Raw genomic sequence first — 20,422 nt, forward strand, 5'->3', positions numbered from 1 at the left:
TCTCGGAATCCTAGATAATGGTAGCTAACATTCACTGGCCCCCTGTCCTGAGCTCTGTACCTGTCACAGAGCAGCTCCACGAGGTCAGCATTTTATCGTCCCCGTTTCACCAGATGAGCAAATGGGGGTATACTGGGGGCAAGCAATCCGCCCAGCATCACGAGGGCAGTGACAGGCAGTTTAAGAATTTGTTCAAACCAATCGAACCCACCGTTCAAGGTGCCAATGGCGGCCTGGTTCCCGCATTCAATGGTCGCCCATTCCACGGACACCACTCCGTGCGCTGGGCACCGAGACGCCTGCGTGCTGCAGGGGCACCACAACATACATTGAGCAGGACCCCAACAGGCTCTAATGTCCCCACATCTGCTGTGTGCCGGGGACTTCTGGAAAGCTTTGCTCCCTTCGCGCGCCTGTGACGACGTCTAAGTTGGAGGTTTTACTCATCTCTTCACCCTGTGTCTTGCACAATCTTGGCCCGTGGCAGGCGCTCAAAAACGAACAAAGCCTGGAAGGGCTTAGTTGATAACTTGAGTCTGTCCCTTCCTCACAGAGCAATTTCCCCAGTGCAGCTCAAGTCCTCCCCTCCCTACGCATTGCACAAAAGCTGTTATTTAGAAACCCCGGTAGCACACATTTCAGCATAATCAACAAAGGGACGGATATACGGCACTGCTGTGCGTCTCTTACGGGCCACGCATCCCGTGTGTTAAGTCGTTACTCAGGAATAGCACGTCCACCACGGTTCTGCAAAGCAGGTGTTCTTCATTATCATCCCGTTTTATAGATACGACCAAGTGTTAGGAGCTAAATAGTGTCCCTCCAAATTCATATGTTGAAGCCCTAACGACCTCCCCCAAAAAACTCAAAATATGGCTCTAGGTGGAGATGGAACCTTTAAAGAGTGATTAAGGTAAAATGAGACTCTGGATTGGCTCCTAATCTGGTATGACCAGGGTCCTGATAAGAGGAGGACAGGTGCACCGAGGGAAGACCATATGAAGGTACAGGGAGAAGACAGCCAGCCAGGAGCTCACGAGAGGCCCTGCCAACACCCTGGTCTTGGAATTCCAAGCTTCTGGAACCGGGAAGAAATGCATTTCTCGGGTTTAGCCTCCCTTTCTGCGACATCCTTAGAGAACCAACAGGCCAAGGCACAGGGTAATCTGTCGCCAGAACCCATGAACTCAGAAGTCGAGTCCGGGTAGTCTGGCTCTAGAGCCCATGTGTCTCATGACCACGCAGATGCCTCCCCCACCCCTTCAGTCCAAAATGGCAGCGGCGAGCCACACGCGGCATTTGAAATGTGGCCGATGTAACTAAGGAACTCAGATTTTAACTTAATTTACATTAAAATAGGATTAAAATGAAAATAGCCATATGTGGCTAGCAGCTACCATATCAGACATGGTTTTATACTATTTCGAATTACTTCGCTTATGTTTTCTGCAGAATCTTCTGGAAACCTCAGCTGCTGTGTGCTCCAAGAAACATGCCCCTATCTTTATTCCCTATCCCTGCTGAATTTTATTTTATTTATTTTATTTTATTTATTTTTCAATCTTTTCCAATTTAGCCCCTGTTGCCTAGCCTCCTGCTGTGGGGGGAGAAAGAACAGGAGCGAGTGAGCTGGCTAACTTTCCAGAATCCTGTGGCCGGGGCAGGGCCGGGCTTTTGGCCTTCTGCTCTAAGCATGGGTGTTAGCCAACCAAATGCCAAGCAGCACAAACACTGAGTGACATTTTCAGAACTATTAATATTTCATCAGAAATGATCACTTTTCCTTTAAATACACTATCTTAAAAGGTTTTCTACATTCTTAACTATAATTTTATTCAGTCTAGGTCCTCAGAATTTTCCCCAAAGGAGCACATCTTCAATTTTATAATGAAAATCAAAGGCGAATGAAGCTCGGATTTCAAAATTGAGAGTCAACATTCCCAGGAACTCAGGCCTTCTTTAAAGAGCAAAGCTGTGTATTGGGCACCGACTGTATGCCAGGTACTTTACAAATGATATAGCATTAATTCATCCAACATGTATTTGTTGAGTGCCTACTATGTGCCAGAAATGTGGTTTTCATAAGAATTTTCAACACCATTTTATAAAAAAAAAAAGGATTCTCCTTCTGTCTCATCTCCAGTGTTACACCTGAGCTCCTCAAGGAGACCTGGCCATCCATCTGATGCTGCCACCTTTCTCCTCCCCCTGTCCTCCCCTATGCCTTCCCTCTACCTGTTGGGGTCCTTTGTCCAGTCTTTATAGGGCAGGTGACCAGGGTCCTGAGGTTCCCCGGGTGAAGAGCCAGACCAGGGCTGTATTTCTGCTGCCTCTTTACCAGCCCACGAAGGGGACATTTTTCATTCTGCATGGGCCACCCAATTGTTGATCCACCCCTTGAAAACCCACACTGGCCTAGGCCGAGGGTCAGATGCCCGTGGCTTTCCCTGGAGGCCACTCCGTGATACTTTCCCTTTTCTATGCCCAAAGGCGAGGCACTGGCACACGTGGTGATGGTTAGTTTCCGTCAGAGCCCTCGTTTTGTCTGTAATTAGTGCTTATTTACTTCGCTAGTGTGCAATCTTTCTCCTTGCACTAGAATACAAGCCTCAGGAGAGCAGGGACCGTGCCAGTTTGCTCACCTGCATGCGTCCTCAGTGCCCGCATCTCACCTAGGGTGCTCAGCCAATCCTGGGGAATGAAGGAAGGAAGGCCCATGGGGGAGGTTAAAAAAGAGGGGTTGGGCCCCCCCAGCCAGGAGGTGGCCATGGCTGGTCTCTTCCCATCCACTCTTCTCCCAGTCATCTCGCTCACTCTCCCTTTCCTGGGTGGACCCCTGACCCCCGGGGCCGCGGAGCCCTGGGCAGGCAAAGTGCCGTATCAGTTCTGAGTTTAATGAAGCCCATCCAGGGAGAGAGGTGAGCTCACTGGGCCGCAAACTGCTAACCTAGCCCTTCTCTCTGGCCGGGAGCCCCTGACCTCACTGCCCCCCTCCACTCCCCCTCCATCCCGGGGACCTGCTGAACCCAGCTCAGGAGGGACCCGCGGATCCCTAAGGCCGTGGGTGGGGCCTAGAGGGTGGGGGCCTGGGTGTGAATCCCAGCTCCCGTCTTCCTGGTGGGCTCTGGACCGACCCCCTCTGACCCGCAGACTGCGTTTCCTCCAGGCCCCACCGGTAACAAAGGTACTAACTTCACGAGCTTGGTGGGTTGGCTAGGACACGGGAAGCCCAGAGCTTGGCACACGGTAAGCGCCCCCCAAAAATGTCAGTTTGGGGCCACATCGGCGGTTCCGGGCAGGGCTCCCGGCAGGTGCGGAGCTTGTGCACGAGCAGCGGGCGCGGCGGGGCAGGTGCAGGTGCAGGTGCCCCCGGGTCGTCCCGGCCCCGCCCCCACCCGCCCGGGGCCCTGGGCGCCGAACCCCGAACCCCGCGCCCGCGCTCTGCTCCAAGCCGTTGCGCTTGGGCCGCAGAGGAACCCGGCGCTGGGCCCAGGGTGTGGGCGCCGGCAAAGTCCGCCCAGGCAGCGGGCCTGCGGGCAGGTATCTGCTGGGGGCACCGGGCGGGGGGGGGGCGGGGCACCCCGGGGTCTGCCGTCCCGAGCCCCAGGGCGCGGGGGGGTGGGGTCCCTGGGAGGCCCGGGGATGGTGGGCGGGACCCCGAGGGCTGACCCCGCCCCCGCCGCTCCTAGCACCTGCCCCGGGCCCTGACCCAGCACCTGCCCTGGGCCCTGGCCTAGCACCTGCCCTGGGCCCTGACCTAGCACTTGCCTGCCAGGTCGTGACCTAGCACCTGCCTGCCGGTTCCTGACCTATCACCTGCACCAGGCCTTGACCCAGCACCTGCACCAGGCCCTGACTCAGCACCTCCCTGCCAGGCCGTGACCTAGCACCTGCACTGGGCCTTGACCCAGCACCTGCCCGCTGGGCCCTGGCCTAGCACCTGCACTGGGCCCTGGCGTAGCACCTGCGCCAGGCCCTGACCCAGCACCTGCGCCGGGCCCTGGCCTAGCACCTGCCCACCAGCCCTGGACTGGGCTGAGCGCCGCAGGTGTCACGGGGGCGTGGCGAGGGGACAGAGGGGGCTGCGGGGAGAGCCTGCCCTCCCCCTCCAGCTGTTCCCAGATGTCATTCTGCCTGCCCAGGCGCCCGGTTCCTGAGCTCAGGGGGGTTCCACGGTTACTAAGCTACTGGTTTTTGTTGACTTTCAAATATTTTCTTCTACGGGAGAGGGGGAGGGGGGCAAAAGTCAGAAGAGAGCAAATAAAAGCAAATCAAAATAAGCTCCCCCTCCCCAAAAGAGAGCGGTGCTCCATCCTCCCCTCACACCCACCGCGAAGGCCTCTGAGCACAGCCACCTTGCTGAAGCAACAGCCACGCAGAACTGACCTGCGTCTGCCCATCCTCATCCCCCTCTCCGGTGAATGAGGGGTGGTGGTGGATGGTCCCCCTGTCTTCAAGCCCTGGGCGGACGAAGGGGCCTCCGGAAAGACAGGAGGAGGATGGCCAGTGGAAATGGGCTCCCTTCATCCTCAGCCCTGGTGGCCAAGCGCCCCTCCGCCCTGGGCCCATTCCCCAGATACATCTGGATCCACCAGGACACACCCCAAGACAGCTTAGACAAGACTTGCCACGAAATCTGGAAAAGAGTTCAAGGCCTGCCCGAGGCCTTGCAGCCCAGGACCGCGAAGGAACAGCTCTCTGCCCCGGTGGCTGGGACTCCGAGAGACAACGGGCTCAGCTTCCAAGAAGGGTGAGTGTCCCCGTCTGTGGCTGGCACCAAGGGAGGAGGGAGGAGCCGAGGTCCGACCCTCTGGGGGAATGTTCTGGCCCGTTGTTGAGTCTGGTTAAACCCTAAAGGCTGTATATGCCTTCTCTCTACCTGTTGGGGTCCTTTGTCTAATCTTTATAGGGTGGGTGACCAGGATCCTGAGCTTCCCCGGTGAAGAGCCAGACCAGGGCTGTATTTCTGCTGCCTCTTGACCAGCCCACAAAGGGGATGCTTTACCCTTTGCCTGGGCCACCCAGGTGTAGATCCGAGGCCCTCAAAAACCCGCACCGGCCTAGGCTGAGGGTCAGATACCCGTGGCTCTCCCTCGAGGCAGCTCTGCGATACGTTCCCTTTCCCGCTCCCAGAGGCTAGGCACTGGCACAGATGAGTCTGGTGGTTTTAAACCACATCTGGAATTCCCTAATACAGGGAGCAGCTGTCCCATTCAGCCTCCACAGAAGCCGCTGCAAGAGCGCACATCAAAATATTTACTGGGAAGGCATTGACATATTCAGAGGGCACAATAGAAAATTAAAGTGCGGGAGGATGGCTGTAAATAGCCCTTTTCCTAGTTGGGGAATCCTGTGCCTGGGAAACACAGAGCTCAATGTTGGGCAGATATGACTGGGGCTGGAAATTCGCAGGGAAAGGAAGGAGAGAGCGCGTCAGGAAAAGCGAGCGAAGCGCCACGGCCGTCAGTGCCACTGTGAGCCCCCAGTCATGTCTGGCATCCTCAGAGTGGGCTGCAGACGTTAATTAATCCTCCCAGGGTCCCTAGGAGGCAGGTATTGGTGTCCCCATTTTACAGATGGATTAAGTGTTAATAATTAAGAGCTAATTGAAGACTAAGTGATAATTAAGTGTCGCCTGCTCCAACACATGCTCCAGTTCAAATCGGAGATGCCGGAGGTGGGGTGGGGGGGCGTCTAGGCAATCACCAACGGTGTCTGGTTTCGGGGATTTCTAGAAAAGAGCTGGGAAGAAAGGCAAAGCGTGTGCAGGTGCCCCAGGTGCACTTCCTGCTTGTCCCCCCTCGGGCTGCCGACAAAGGTGGAAGGCACCTGGCTGTCACTGCTCACCCTGCCCCGTGCCCAGCACCATGCGGCTGGGATGGGAATGGCCCGTCTACTGGCAGAATCCCGCCGCCAGCCCCCCAGTGGCGCTGAGCCCCACTCTGCTGCCCGTTGCCATCTGCTCCGGGCTGGAGCCCTGGCAGGGGGCCTCGGGGCTGTGCTCAGCACTCGGTGGCCAAGACGCTGATCGTTCACTTTGTGGACCAAGGGTCAGTGGCAATTTCCAGTAGATGGCACCCTCTCTGCCAGGTCACACTGAGCTAATGGACACAGGTCTGCTTCCAGTCTGCGCTTGGCCCCAAAGTGAACTGGTGCACCTTTGCCCAGTGGCTCAACTCCCATCTGGCCTTGATGTCTTTCATCTGCAAATTGAGGGTCATCTGCCCTGCCTGGTCCACCTCAGAGCTGATAATGAGGATCACAGGCCTCGGAGAGAGGAGCCCCCCCCACCCCCCCACCCCCACCTCCAAAGCTGCATTACGCAAAGGAGGCTGTCCTCACACTGAATTCTCAGAGCTTAGGGTTTTTTGGTTGTTGTTGTTGCTGCTGGCTTCAGTCGGGGTTGTCACACTCTGCTCCTGGACCCTAAGGGGCTTCAAGGGGCCACCCTAGAATCAAGGGGCTAGGTGGGTGGGGCCCCATACCCACTTCGGCCAGAGGGCTTGTTTGGCTTTTTTGGGGTTTTGCTCCCTGGAGTTTGCAGGAAAAGCGGCATTTGGAAAAACAACAACAACAAAAACAAAAACAATGGTTTTGCCACTGAGAAAGCTCAGAAACCCCCGCCTGAGATGAACACCCCATGTCAGAAGTGTGTGGACATCACCCAAGTAGAACACGAGGGGCTCTTAACTGAAACCCAGGCAGTCTGATGGCGGAGCCCTGTAGCTGCTTCAGATCGCGCTGTGGGATTTAACCGCTGCGAGCTTCAGTTTCCTCATCTGCCATGTGGAGACCATCTCCACCACCGAAGAGGCCTGTTGGGATGATTCAGCGGGATATTTAAATGTCCCTGGCAATAATGGTAATAACTAGGATCCGTATAAACTCCTTGGGACAATAACGATGACGACGATGACTTTAAATTATGTGAATTATTATGCAATTATTATGTGAGGTTGGTACTATTTTAAACTCCCCTCTTTTTTTTTTTTTTTTTACTTTTTATTATGCAGATGTTCCCATGTATACAATAGAATAAGGTCTGTCTCCGAGGTTCATGAAGTGTCACATTTGTGCCATTCTCGGTCCGATTCCTCCCCTCCCCGGGGTTTTAATGAAACCCGTTTTGCAGAAGAGGTCATAGGCTGGGGGGTTGGCATCTCTGCCCGGGGCCCTGGCGGTTATGGGGTGCTGGGGTTTCAGAAAGCACACCCAGGTTCACCTGAGCGACCGTGCCATAGGGAGTGCGGGCTGTTCCCGGAAAGTGGAAGCGGCGTTTGGGTCCTCACGCCACCCGACAGCCTCGTGGGCTGAATGGTCACACACAGACGGCGGGCTTCGAACCCAGTGAGCTGCCCGGTGTGTCTGCGGGATGGCTGCAAGCCCCCGAGATACCCCTCAGCACGTCTTCCCACTGCTTAACGTGCAGACCCGGTTTGGGTGATGTTTTCTGCTATCAGGGTGGCTAGATAAGTAAGTTCCAGAACCCCTGTTGGCCAGAAACGTCTTGTGGACTCAACCTCTATATATCACAAAACCCCAGATGTGTCAGGGTTGAAAGGGGTATCGGAGGCCGTCTTCTGCTGCTTGAATCCCTCAACATCCTCGCCAAGGCGTTACCCGCCCATACATTTTCTTAGATGACAAGCTCACCACCTCCCGAGACGCGAACGCAGGCTGTCAAGGGACCGTTTCCGTCCTACATGGCATCTATTTCTGTCAAACGAACACCCATGGATCTGGATTCAGATCCACGGGCTTAGGGCTGCAAGCTACGTCAACCCCCTCGTTCTTCCAGCCGCTCTTGAGCTATTAAACGGTGGCGCCGGCGTCCTTCCTGGGATTTCTTGTTTCCATAGCTGGTCGTTGCTGGTTTCCTAAGTTTCCCCTCCCGCGCCAACCCGGTCAGCTTTCTACGCTCACTGTGGTCCCCGTGACAGCGCGGTGACCGGGACCGAGCACGGTGACCCAGGGGTGATCCCAGTCGGTGCAAACTGGATCGTCTTCGTATTCCATGTTCACACTAAAGCCGATGAATAGGACGCATTCGCTCTCCTCCACGAGCCAGCTTCATGGTGTGTGCACATTCTGAGCTCATCCATTCATTCAGCTATTAACTCAGCAAATCCTCAATAAGCGTCAACTGTGTGCCCGGCAGCGCGCTGAGAAGGAGTGGGATGGAGCCCCTGGGCTGGGTGGGGCTTTCTGTCTGGGAGCTTCCTCTCAAGCAGGGGACAGAAGCAGAAAGCAAGTGAACAAAAGGCACTGGTGGTTCTGGAACGCGAGCAGCACTGGCGTGCTAGTTGGAGGGAACCAAACACGTGAAAAGAGACCGAATCACTTGAGGTGGCAACGAGTGCTCTGATGGAAAGAACACAGGTCCCAGCACAGCACCCCGAGGCAGCGGGGGGGGGGGGGGAGGGGGTCAGGGCAGGGCCCTCTGGGGAGACGTGGTCATGTGACCTGAAATTGGGGCCGGTCGGGAGAAATCCGGGGAAGGGCGACTACGAGGAGCCCGAGATCGAGGTGAGCCTGGGGAGGGAGTGCGGGACCTGGGCAGGTGCCGGGGGTCGGGGGGACACGGGACAGAGTGATGGGAAGCTGGCTGGCAAGGTGGAGACGGCCCGGGGGATGACCATCAGAGCCCCGGGAATCTCATCGCTCCACCTGCACCTGCAGGATGAATCTCCGTGGGGCGGGACCCGAGTGGAGGCCTTGGGGACAGGGCTGTAGCATGAGCGAATTGACTGGTCTTCAAAGGCCTCTCGAGCTGCGGTGTGGACGGGGTGTGCGGGCCTGCGTGAGGACGCGGGAAGACCGCTGGGAGAGCGGCCAGTGCGGAGGCAGCAGGGCTCCTCCGAGGCCGTCGGCCTGTGCTGCGGGTTGGACCGTGGGCCATTCCCTGAGATGGGGAAGAAACGGGACAAATGGGCTTTTGGGGAGAAACCGATGACTCTATCTAGTGTTCATCAAACTCCAGACTCTTAAAGCTGAGCTATGTTTTAATTAGACTCAAATTTGGGCTTAGAGAATCGTGGGAAGCCACCGCCTGACTCCTAGTCTAGGACCAAGGCCCTCTTGGACCCCCACCCCCACCCCACCGCTGACAATCCACAGCCTCGGAACAGGGCTTTGGGTCTGCAGTGACCCCTTGCCCTGACCGGGAAGTGGCATTTGTCCATTTCTGTGTTTGCAGATTCATTCAACAAACACTCCTGGCTGCCCTCTGGGCTGCCAGGCCCTGTGCTGGGTCCCACGACACAGAGATGAGCAGGGCAGGAGCCCTTCTCTCTAAGAACTTCACCTTAGTGGCCGGGACCGACCCAGACACAGCGGCAACGACCTTCGCCGTATTGATCGTGCACCCGCTGCATGGATGCCACAGTGGGAACGATGGGGACGGTCTCTGACCTCCGCCGACCTCCGCCATCTCGAGGAAGGCAGGTCACAACATGTTACCGAGGGTGCAAGGGGGGACGCAAAGAGAGACTCGAGGTCTGGGCTTGGGGCGCAGGGAGGGCTTCCTGGAGGATGCTGTGGGAGACCAGCTTGAAGGTGGAGCGATGAGACCCCTGCCATATGCATGCGATGAAGGGCACAGGGAGGGCCCCTTGGGCGCCAGGGTGGTGGGATTGTTACTGTGAGGGGCTGTGCGGTAGCATCTCCTGAGCTAGGTCTTGAGAAGAGAGAGAGCATCCTGCAGGTGCAGGAAAAGCCAGGCAGCTCCCCGGAGACGGTGCATTCTGAGTGGGGGTGGACGGGGTGGAGAGGTGGCTGGGAGCTCACCACGTGCTTCTGGACTCTCAGGGTGCACCCCGGGAACCTCCCATTCCCCAAAGTCAGACAGGACTTGGTCTGCGGAATCCAAAGGCTTCGGTGGGTGTCACCCCGAGCCGGACCTGAGAGGGAAGAGGAGTCTACACGAATGCATTTAAGGATTTAAGAAAGAAACAACTTCCTGAGTCACCTATTGGGCACCGGCTTTAGTAAATCCTCACCGTTTGCCCCCCTGACCAGTCTTCCAGGCCCCCGGGGCCCCCGGGGCCTGGAACCCAACGTGCCGCCTGGTTTGAGCTGCTCCCCCAACAAACCAGTCTTTTGCACCACTGTTAGGCGAACAGCTGGGTGAACCCTCTTTCCCGGGAGAGCTGCTTGGAATATGTGCTCACTTTTGCGTACTAGTAGGATTCTTGCAAAAAGCCTGGAACCTGCCGATGGGGGTGATGGGGACGAGCCTCACACGCGGACATGCGGACACGCAGACGGGTGTCTTGGAGCAGAAGCTGGCTCTGGAGAGGCTTGGACTCTGAGGAAAGCTGCTGTGCGCCCTTGGGCTTCATGCACATGCGTCTATCCCTTCACGTTTTGTGGGCGTCAGGCTCCCCCACACCCCGCGTGGGCCCCCGGTTGGAACCCTGTGCTCCTGGACACTTAAGATTTTTTTTTTAAATTTATTTCCTTTCCTTCCCGGACGCGCTCCACCCTCCGCCCGCGTCCCACGCCTGCCGCCTGTGCACCGTGCTGCTCAGGAATGTCTCCACAGCTCCCCTTCGTCATCTGAACCCCTGGACCTGAGCTCAGGAGCCTCGCGTTGGCCCTGCCCACGCCCCAGCCGCCCTTCTCCACACTCTGTAAACCCACATGAACCCCCAGCAGGTGCACGTCTCCCCGCGTTGCTTGTGTCGGTCCACTGCCTCTCCTCCACACATACCTCCGTCCTTCAAAAGCCCATCGATCCTTAAAAACCTAGAGTAAGCTTCTCCTCCTTTGGATATTTTGCTGCTCACTCACTCATTCAGCAATTTATTTTTCCTTCCTCCCTCTTCTGTGTTCTTCCTTTTAATATAAGCAAGTACGTACAGCTTCTCAGGGTGGCTAGAAAAACAATAAAATGAGGAAGCAGGTGGGTTAGAATCCCAGTGCACTCCCCAGCTCTAACCACATTGCTCGGACTTTTCTAGGCCCCATTTTCCCCACCTGAAAAATGCAAAAAAAAAAAAAAAATCGTAGCGACCCAGCACCCGAAAGGACTCCTGTGGAGGTTAATGAAAGAATGCATGCACAAAAACAAACAAACAAAAAAAACAGAAAACAAAACAAAACAAAAAAAACACAAACACACACACACACACACACACACACACAAAAGACCAAAAAAAAAAAAAACAAAAAAAAAGAATGTGTGCACAGCTCCCACAGCACCTAGCACGAGATGAGGATGCCAGGTTATTCTCCATCGTTGTCATCGTCGTCATCATCATCATCATCATCATCACCACCATTATTGTTTTGATCAAGGATAAAATAACAAGGTTTAGGTGATTAAGAACAATCCGGGAGGGGGCGGGAAGGAGACGCTACACTGGAAAACCTAAGCTAAAGGAAACCAACTCAACCAAGGCTGGCGTTTCGCTTCGAGGCTCTCGGCCGCCGGGGCCCCGGCGGGAACACGGCGGTTGGTTTCTAGGACTTACGCCTTCTGACAGGAGAACACGGGAGGGATCGTCAGGAGACACGGATGCTCCCCAGCTTCCAGGCTTGATCACGATGTGACGGAAGAGTCGGTTGAGGCTCAACTGCTGGGTTGACCGTGGGCCAACGGGGAAGACACGGCGTCCCCAGGCTGTGTCGTCGCCGTCCTGGCGGGAGATTTCCGACCATCGGGCGCGTACTGGACGCTGCCTCGCGACCTCGTTCCCTCCTCCCTCACTTGACCACGGCTCCCGAGGGGCAAGGACTGTGTCTTACTCATTGTTTCCTCCCCAGTGCCCAGCAGAGTTCCTGGCACCCGGTGGCCGCTGGGCAGCGTGTATGAATGAATGAGGAAGGGAGTGATGGATGGGCCATAAAAACGCCACTGTCAGGAGGGTGAGGCCCAGAGGTGGCTGGGATCCAAGCGAGGGGTCACCGTCCTCAGACGGAGCGTTGAGTGTCCCAAGGACGGAATAGCAATAAGGCAAGACGTCGCAGGGGTTTTTCCTCCTTCTGCTTAAGCTGCGGAGAGGGGAACTGGCATTTTCTCGTACATGCAACACATGCCAGGCTCTGAGTTTTATTTTAATTAATTAATTTATTAATCACATTTTATTTATTTATTTATTTATTTATTTATTTATTTAACATTTTTTTTAAATTTAAATTCAGTTTGCCACATATAGTTAAAAACACCCAGTGCTCCTCCCGGCAGGCTCTATATTTTAATTTTTCGGTTTAGCTCCCTGTCTTAGCAGCCCTTCCCCGTAGAGGGTCGATGTCGCTCCCGTTTCACAGGTGAGAAAACTGAGGCTCAGGCTTGAGGCGGCTTGCCCAGGGGGGCGGAGCAGGGATAGGAGGTCTGTGGGGCTGCAAGGACCCACCCCCCCGGGTGGCCTTTCCGTGTCTGCTCAGCGCCGGGAGCCGGGAGCGGCAGAGGGGAGGCGACTCCTGATTAACGTCCACGTCCCGTGTCCCCCTTTTCTAATTTAATTTCATGGTTTCGGGAGCTGCGTTGCAGGTTGTGGGAGCCTGCGGAGATGGGCCACCAGTGGTTTGGTTTAATCCCCTTTTTAATATCTTTGTTGCAACGTTCTTTCCAATTCAGCTCCCAAGTCAATTAAAAAATAAAAAATAAATAAATAAAAAATATATATGTCTTCCTAAGGGTAAGCCTTCTCTTATTAAACAGATTCAAATGAAAAGTTTTAAAGATAATTTGAACAATACGAATCACTCCGTCGCCGCTGCCGCCGAAGCTCCCTTCCTGCCGCGTTCTCGCCCCCGGCACCTGCAGTCGCAGCGCGCGGCGTTGCCCCGAAACAAACCCTGCAGCGAGGGGGGGGCAGGACGAGGGGCGGGCAGTGGTGGCAGGTGTGGCTCCCCTCTGCACACCCCCCACCCCGACCTCGGGGCAATACGCACCTGTCTGGGTGTCTCACCTGCCTCAAGGCCGCGAGGGATGGGGGTGGAGGAGGGTCACCTGCTCAAAAGGGGACTGGGCCTCCCGGGAGGGCCCGGGGTCTGCGTTTGGAACAGTCGCCCCATGAGACTCCTGTGCGCGTGCACGCAAGTCCCCCGGGGCTTTGGGTCAAAGAGGACGGAAGCTCAGGTTTAAAAGGGACACAGCTTTCCAAGGAGCCCGAGGCAGGAGCCCGAAGGTCCCTGAGCAAGCTGCCGGCTGTGCCAAGGACGTGGTGCAGCGTGGGGTCTACGCAGGGCACCGGCCTTTGCTCAGGCGGGAGCGGGACTCGGGCCTCGGCCTGGGGTAGCCGGGGGAGGTCGCAGGGTGGCCTCCTCCACCCAGCGTGTGATAAGACCGAGGTCCTGAGGCCTCCCCCGCTCCCCCGTGCACCCTGTGCACCCCGAGGCGCCCGGGCGGGGCGGGGGCTGGGCGGTGGAGGGTCGGCAGGGCTCCAGGCCTGCAGCCGCTCCCCACAGCTCCCCCCACAAGCTCTCCTCTAGCTGCTAACATTTGCATAGCGCTCCTCACAGTTTACCCACTGCCTCGGTGGCGCCTCACTTAATCCTCTCCAGCCCGTGGACTGAGGCACGGAGGCGGGCAGCAGGTCAAGCCTTCTGAAGGCCCCTCTGCCGCTGAGCAAGGCGGGTCCCCAGGTGCTCGGGCCCCAAACCTGAACGCACTCGGAGCCCAGGCCCAGCGTGCACGGTGAATCCACCCTCGTCCCTTCCTTCCTGAGGGTTGTGCACGAGGCTGTGGCCGTGTGTGTGCACGGGGCGCAGGGGGGGGTGCTGCGCCGTGTGTTCAGGGAAGGACGCCCAGGGCAGCTGGGTGATTCCCACAGGAGGAGAGGAGGACAGGCGAGGCTGAGGAGGACACAGGCAGCATGCACAGACATGCCGTCCCTTCCGGCCGGGTGCCCTGAGTGGGTGATGGCGCCAGGAAGACCCCGAGTGTCCAGCACCCTCGGCCAAGCCCGAGCCTCCGCCCCCGCGATGAGGGCCTCCCCTGGTCTGGGGCCCTTGGGCCCCCCCCCAGCCCCCTGCACCCCCCCCAGGTCCTACCTCGTGCCCATACTCCTACGTCCTGCCTGGCTCCCGCCCGGGGCACAGGCCTGACTGCAAAGGCCCAGCCGCTGAGCCCACGTCTCCGGCCCTTGTAGGGTCGTGGCTATGGGTGAGGCCTGCCTCCATGGGGCCTCGGGTCCCTTCCTACTGCAACACCGGACGCGCTTGGGGGATCTTGACTCTACCCCCGGACTTCCCGAGCCTCGGTTTCCTTGTCCTAAGCCGGGAACAAAGACGCCACCTGTGCGTCACAGTGGTTGTGAGGACAAGTGTGCGGCAAGGACGCGGCACCTCGAAGACCCACGCCGGTCGTGGCTCAGGCCCCAGGGGCTGCTCCCTGGAGGAAGGTCCCTCTTCCGTGGACACCAGAACCTGGCGCTTCCCTGCTGACATGTCTGCGCCTTTAGAGTCCAGTCCTGGAGCATCACCCCGGCGCCCCTGCCCCCACCTGCAAAGTCGCCCCACGCCCCACGTGCTTGAGCAGCAGGCCGGCCCATGCAGCAGAGCCCTGGCCACGTCTGCGTGTCTGGAGAGCTGCTCCCCGCCTGCCCCCGGGGCTCCTTCTGCTCCTTCCCCCACAGCTTTCCCAAAGCTTGTCACTTGTCGGAGGCTTTTTCCACTCCCTTGAGGCTCCCGTGCGCTCTCCTCTGGCAGCCTCTGCTCGCTCCTTCCCACGGACCGGACGTGCCTACCAGGACACACCAGCCGGGAAGCCCCACCATCCACACGCTTTATGAGTCTCTGCTCGTTGCCTTTTCTTTGCTGTATTTAATGTATTTTTGGATGTGGATTATATTCCCATTGCGATGTAGTCGACACGCCATGCCACCCGATCCTTGGCTGGTACGACCTAGGGACTTCCACACCCACGGACGCCACAAAATGGCAGCCCAGAGTCCCATCACCACCTGTCGCCGTGCCAGGTCACCGCGCACAGCACGGCCGGCGTTCCCCATGCTGCACTTTGCACCCCTGTGACTCGTGTATTTCATGACGGAGACTTCGTGTCTCTTAATCCCCCCTCCACGATGTTGCCCGTTGCCTCCCCATCTCTGGCAGCCTCCGGGCGTCTGAGCCCATTTCCACGTTGTCTGGTTTGTTCCTTCATTTTGTTTTTTGGATTTTGCGTGCGCGTGAAATCAGACGGCGTTGGTGTTTGTCTCCCCGACGTGCCTTAGCGGAAGGCTCTGGAGTCCCACCCGTGGGGCCGCAGATGGCAAGATCCCATTCTCTTTCACGGCCGAGCGATAGCCCTGTGTGTGGCCCACATCTTTATCCATCTGCTGGTGCACACCTGTGCGGCGTCCCTATCTTGGGGTCGTAAAGAATGCTGCAGTCAACACGGGGACGTGCACATCTTTCCAAATCAACGTCCTCACTTTCTTCCAGTAAGTGCTCGGTACTAGCATTGCCAGGTGCCAGGTATTTGGTCTGCTTCTCGAGGAGCCTGCCCACTGTTCTCCAAAGTGGCCTCGCCCCTTTGCGTTCCAGCAGCCGTGTGCAGGCCCCCCCCCTTTCCCCGGGTCCTCCCCAGCACTTTTTTTTTCAAAATTTTATTTATTTATTCATGAGAGAGGCAGAGACACAGGCAGAGGGAGAAGCAGGCTCCCCGCAGGGAGCCCAACGCGAGACTCGATCCCGGGACCCCAGGGTCACGCCCTGGGCCGAAGGCAGGTGCTCAACCGCTGAGCCATGCAGGCGTCCCCTGCATGAGGGTCTTTAATTCATCTTGAGCCAATTCTTGCAGACGGTATAAGAACGTGGTCCAGTTTCACCCTTCCGCACGTATCCATCCAGTTTTCCCACCAGCATTTATCGAAAAGACAGTCTTTTCTCCGTTGTCCACTGTCGCCTCCTTTCTGCAGATTGATGGACCACGCAAGCGTGACTTTATCTCTGGGCTCTCCATCCTGTTCCACTGGCCCGTGTGTCCATCCGTTTTGGTCACGATGGCTCGGGGCTGTATGGTCTGAAATTTGGGAGCATGATACTCCTAGCTTCCTCCTTTTTTTTTTTTTTTTTCTCAAGATTGCTCCAGCTATTTGGGGTCTTCCGTGGTTCCATACGAATTTTTTTTTCATAAATTTATTTTTTATTGGCGTTCAATTTGCCAACATACAGAATAACACCCAGCACTCATCCCGTCCCATTCGGACTTTAAGGGCCGTTTGTTGTCTCCGAGTCATAGTATTTCGGCAGGAGTCGCACTGGCCGCCGGCTGCTCTGGGTCCTACGGACGTTTTAACGACATTAATCCCTCTAATCCACAAGCATGGCGTATCTTTCCATTTGTTCGTGTCACCTGCAATCTGTTTCAACAGCGTCTTATGGTTTTCAGAGCACAGGTCTTCCACCTCCTTGATTACGTTTATCCCTCGGTATCTCTGCTGATTCCTGGGTCAAGGTGGGTGAAAGCTGCCAAAGGGCCCGGGCACAGGAAGGCATGATAAGACGGGGGCTGTTAGTACGATCGGTCGGCCTCACTGGGGCTGTTGTGGGGATTACAAGGAGACTTTGGCGTGGACGGCACGTAGCGTGGGGCCGGGCCAGTGAGTTAGCTCGTGGAGAGCTAACTGATAATCAGCCTTATTATTTGGTGACCCGGGACCTGCAGCTTGGACCCGTCAGCCAACGTGCGTGATGAGTCGTCCCCGTTAACCCGCAGGGGTGTCCGTCTGCCTCTGCCCCCTGCCAGGGACTGAGCTCTTGGCCGCTACCCTCTGCTGCTCTGGCCGCTCAGCCTCGGCCAGGAGGTCCATCTGCAGAGCGCCCGCCACTCAGGCCCAGTCTGTGCGGGGCCCGGGGACCTTCACATTGAACCATGTTGCACGGACACCCGGCCCGGGTACCGCGTTTGCCATCGGTCTGGAATGCCACGGCGGGGAGAAAACTGTTTTGGGTGTCCTCTTGTGGCGCTGACGATTCTCTGCCCGCAACTTTCCGTTGTCTGGCTCTGATGAATAGCAGTTTTCATCTTTGCTCTGCGTTATCGTGTACACAGAACCACTGCTGGGAGCTCGCAGTGTGCTTGCTTAGTCATTATTTCTGGGAAGGGGTGCCAACCAGTCAATAGCCTTTATTTTTACACGACCTCGTCCGCGGCAAATGCAGAAACCAAGCGCAGCGCTCGCGTCCGGAGTGGCCGTGGGGCACCTGTCACTCCTGGAGGTGGGGGCAGCCGCTGTGGTCACAGCACCCATCCCGGCCTCTTCCTTTGTCTGCGTCTGGGAGCTGGGGTAAACCTCCTGAATGATTCACTGTGGCAGATTTTACGGTGGTTTTTTTTTTGTTGTTGTTCTTTTTTTTAACCAACTCAAAGGAGAAAGCAAATAGCATGGGAGAGGCGCCAGGATCTGCAAAACTTCTTAGGAAGAGAGAATAAAAGGCAGATTCCAGGAAACGCAGGGGAGCAGACATGGAACCTGGTGAAGTCGTAGGAAGAACAAAAGCATCTTGCTGGGAGCCCCCCGGGGGGGTTGAGAAGGTCGGGCGGGCTCCACATGGAGCCCGCTGTGCAGAGCTGGGGAGCTCCTCTGGCAGGCGATGCAGGTATCGTCTGACCCAGGCAGTGCCAGGCCTCAGGCGGGAGCCGGGAAGCGGAAGCGGGGCCAGTTTGCAGCCGGGGGAAGGAGCGGAGCTGAGCAGCCTCAGGCAACAGAGCCCTCCATGCCATGACGCGACAGGCAGACCACGCCGGGAAGACGGCTTCGTGAGCCTCTGCTCTCATGGACTCGATGGGCCCACCTGGGCTGGAGCCACATGCCGGGCCCTGCCCTGAACCCTGGGCTCTGTGCTGAGCAGTAGAGCCCCGGCCGTCGGGGAGGCGCTGCTGTCGTGGGGAGAAAGGTGCTGCGATGGCTCACGGCCGAGGAGGGGAAGCAGACTTGTGGGGCTCGGCATGCCTAGCAGGGACGGGGGGGGGGGGGGTGCCCGTCAAAAACAGGCAGAAAAGGCTAGTTTGGGAGTCAGACATGTGAACTGAGGCCCGAATGATGAGAAGCAGTCAGGGGACCATCTCGCATTCTGTAGGAGACGCAAAGCCCCTGGGGCGGGAATGACCCTGGCCTACTACGCCAAGGAGTATTTTTCAGGCCTACATGGCTTGGATGATGGACGGGGTCAAAGCAGGAGGGGCGACGGGGCCACTTTGCCTACCACCCCGACGGTCAGAACGGAGCCTGGATTTGTACCCTGCGCGTAGTCAGAGTCCACCCGAGGGCTTCAGCAGAGCGATGGATGGATTGATGTGAGTCCTGAGGACGCCCTGACTCTGCAGGCGTGCGGTTCTCTAGAACAGACAAGGACAAAGGAATCTGGTTGTCTGGCGGGTGGGGCGGCGGCAGGCAGGTAGGGACACCCTTGATGTCCGTGCATGGCGAGGAGTCTTGACTGTGGTGAGGTGCTTGATGGAGGCTGTCGTTGGAGAAGAGGGCGTGGGCTGATAGCGACTGGACTGATTCATTCCCCAGAGCGTGGATGTAGGATGACGGCCAGGCCGACCCCGTGTGTGTGTGTGTGTGTGTGTGTGTGTGTGTGTGTGTGTGTTTGGGGGTGGGGACTCTGGCAGCATCTCCAAAGCTCAGGCCTGGGCTCGTTCCTTTCGACATTTCTGTCCTTAAATTGGAGGATGATCCAGAAGATGCGCTCATGGGATGTGCAGCCGATGCGGAGCTGATGCTGCGGATGACAGCTCGGGATTCACCAGGACGGGCCTCCAGAGCCTGGGGTGATGGGATGGGGTGATGGGATGGGGCCAGCAACGGCCCCGCCTGCGTTCAAATTGCAGAACGGAGCCCAGCCAGGGGCCAGGGAGCGGTTAGTCCTGGAAAGGAAGCCGGGTGGGGTTGGAGGAGGTGGTGAAGGCAGCTGGGCCCACCTGCCTCCCCCCGCCTCCCCCTGATCTCTAGGCGACAGGCTCTCGAGCCTCCTCCAGGCTTGTGTTGCCCGCCTGTACCTGGGGATAAGGGCGTCCACTGCCCGGAGGTGTGGAGAGGATGAGGGACGGCGTGTGCTGGGGTGCCTAGATTCTTCCCCTTGCATTCATGAGCGATGCAAGGGCAAGAGGGGGCTGCAGAGGCTGGCCGGAGGGAGGGCCGGGCGCCCTGGGCCCCGGGGACCCTCTGTCCTTGCCGCTTCACCTACCTCTCTGGGAACGGCAGTCTCTGGGACGCAGGGATGCATCCGGAGCAGTAAGAACAGGGATTCCCGCTCAGTGTCTGCTGCGCCCCGGGTCAGGGATGGGGTTGGACGGTCTCCCACGCTGACAAGGAACCGCCCATGGGTGGTTTTGGATACAGGGACCCCGGGGTCCTGAGGGTCTTTTAGAATCCGCCTGGACCTGTCCTTGCAGTTTCCGCGGCGACACGGTTTCCGTGCGCAGCTACCGCGTAACGTCTGTATTTAAAAAAAACAACAAAACAAACACAAAAAAATGCAAAAAAAAAAAAAAAAAAAAGCAAAACCATAGCCTGAAGTAGAGCGAACTGTCGGCGATGAGCCCGCGTACTTGTCAACACGCAGTCCCAGTGGTGGTCGGCGTCCGGCCTGTTGCCCCATCCGCGCCCCACGTCTTCCCCCTGCAGCAACTCTCATGCACACTCGCATGTACGTCCAAGAGATAAGGACTCATCTTGCTGTTGCTGTTATCTGCGTATAAACCACAATAACGCGACCACGATGTCCTGAGGTGGATATAATTGTAGTGGGTCTCCCTAAAAAAAAAAAAAAAAAAAAAAAAACCTATTGGTACACGGTTCGCTTTGCACGTGTTTTTGTAGAGGGACGAGTCCAAACCTGATGCTTCCCGCGCCGGCGTCTGTGGCCTGAGCCTCACCTGCTCCCTTGGAGGAGGAGGTGGAGGAGGACAAGCAACAAGGGGGGGCTCCCCTTTATTCTGTCGGCAGGGACAGCGCGTGAGAGTGGGTCCTATTTATAGCTGCCGTCTAGACGTGGGACGGAGAGGGCTGGGAGCAGGGGAGGCGGGAGGAGAGGCACCCCCAGGGAGCCTCCCCACAGCCTCACACCGGGTTACACGGTGCTTCCAGTGCCTTCCCGTGGCTGGGGAGGCCCAGACACGAAGTGGGTGCTGGGGCCCCGGGGCCCTGGTCTGGTTGGCTGGGGTCTGCTTCTTCCCGACCCTGCGGCTGCAATGCGGGGCCGGCGATGAGGGGGCGCGGGCTGTTTAGGCGTGAGGCCAGTGCCAGGCCTGTCCCCGTGTTTCCCGGGAGCCCTGGCCTCCCAGCTGCTTTCCCGGGACCCTGGGCCTCTGAGGATCCCACAGCTGGGGGGAGACTGGCGCTGCTGGAAGCCCCTGGGACGAGGCCTGTGCCTTCTCTCCGCGTCCGGGATGGCCCCAGACCCACCCCCGCGTGTGCACGCTTGTTCCCGTGTGCGGGGAGGGGGGGGCGGGTGTGGGCTTCCA

At 57.5% G+C, this 20,422-nt stretch overlaps 1 protein-coding gene across 1 annotated transcript in view; it reads left to right on the plus strand.

Annotated features, from left to right (window-relative positions):
- Positions 1-4,421: 4,421 nt before the first annotated feature.
- Positions 4,422-20,422, plus strand: part of C23H1orf94 (chromosome 23 C1orf94 homolog) — a 34,231-nt gene continuing 18,230 nt past the window's right edge. Inside the window, exon 1 of the mRNA XM_041737781.1 lies at positions 4,422-4,750. Coding sequence (XP_041593715.1) covers positions 4,422-4,750 — 329 coding nt within the window. The remainder of the gene's footprint in view (positions 4,751-20,422) is intronic.

This window comes from Vulpes lagopus, chromosome 23 (genome assembly GCF_018345385.1).
Source record: "Vulpes lagopus strain Blue_001 chromosome 23, ASM1834538v1, whole genome shotgun sequence".
Classification (NCBI taxonomy): Eukaryota; Metazoa; Chordata; class Mammalia; order Carnivora; family Canidae; genus Vulpes; species Vulpes lagopus.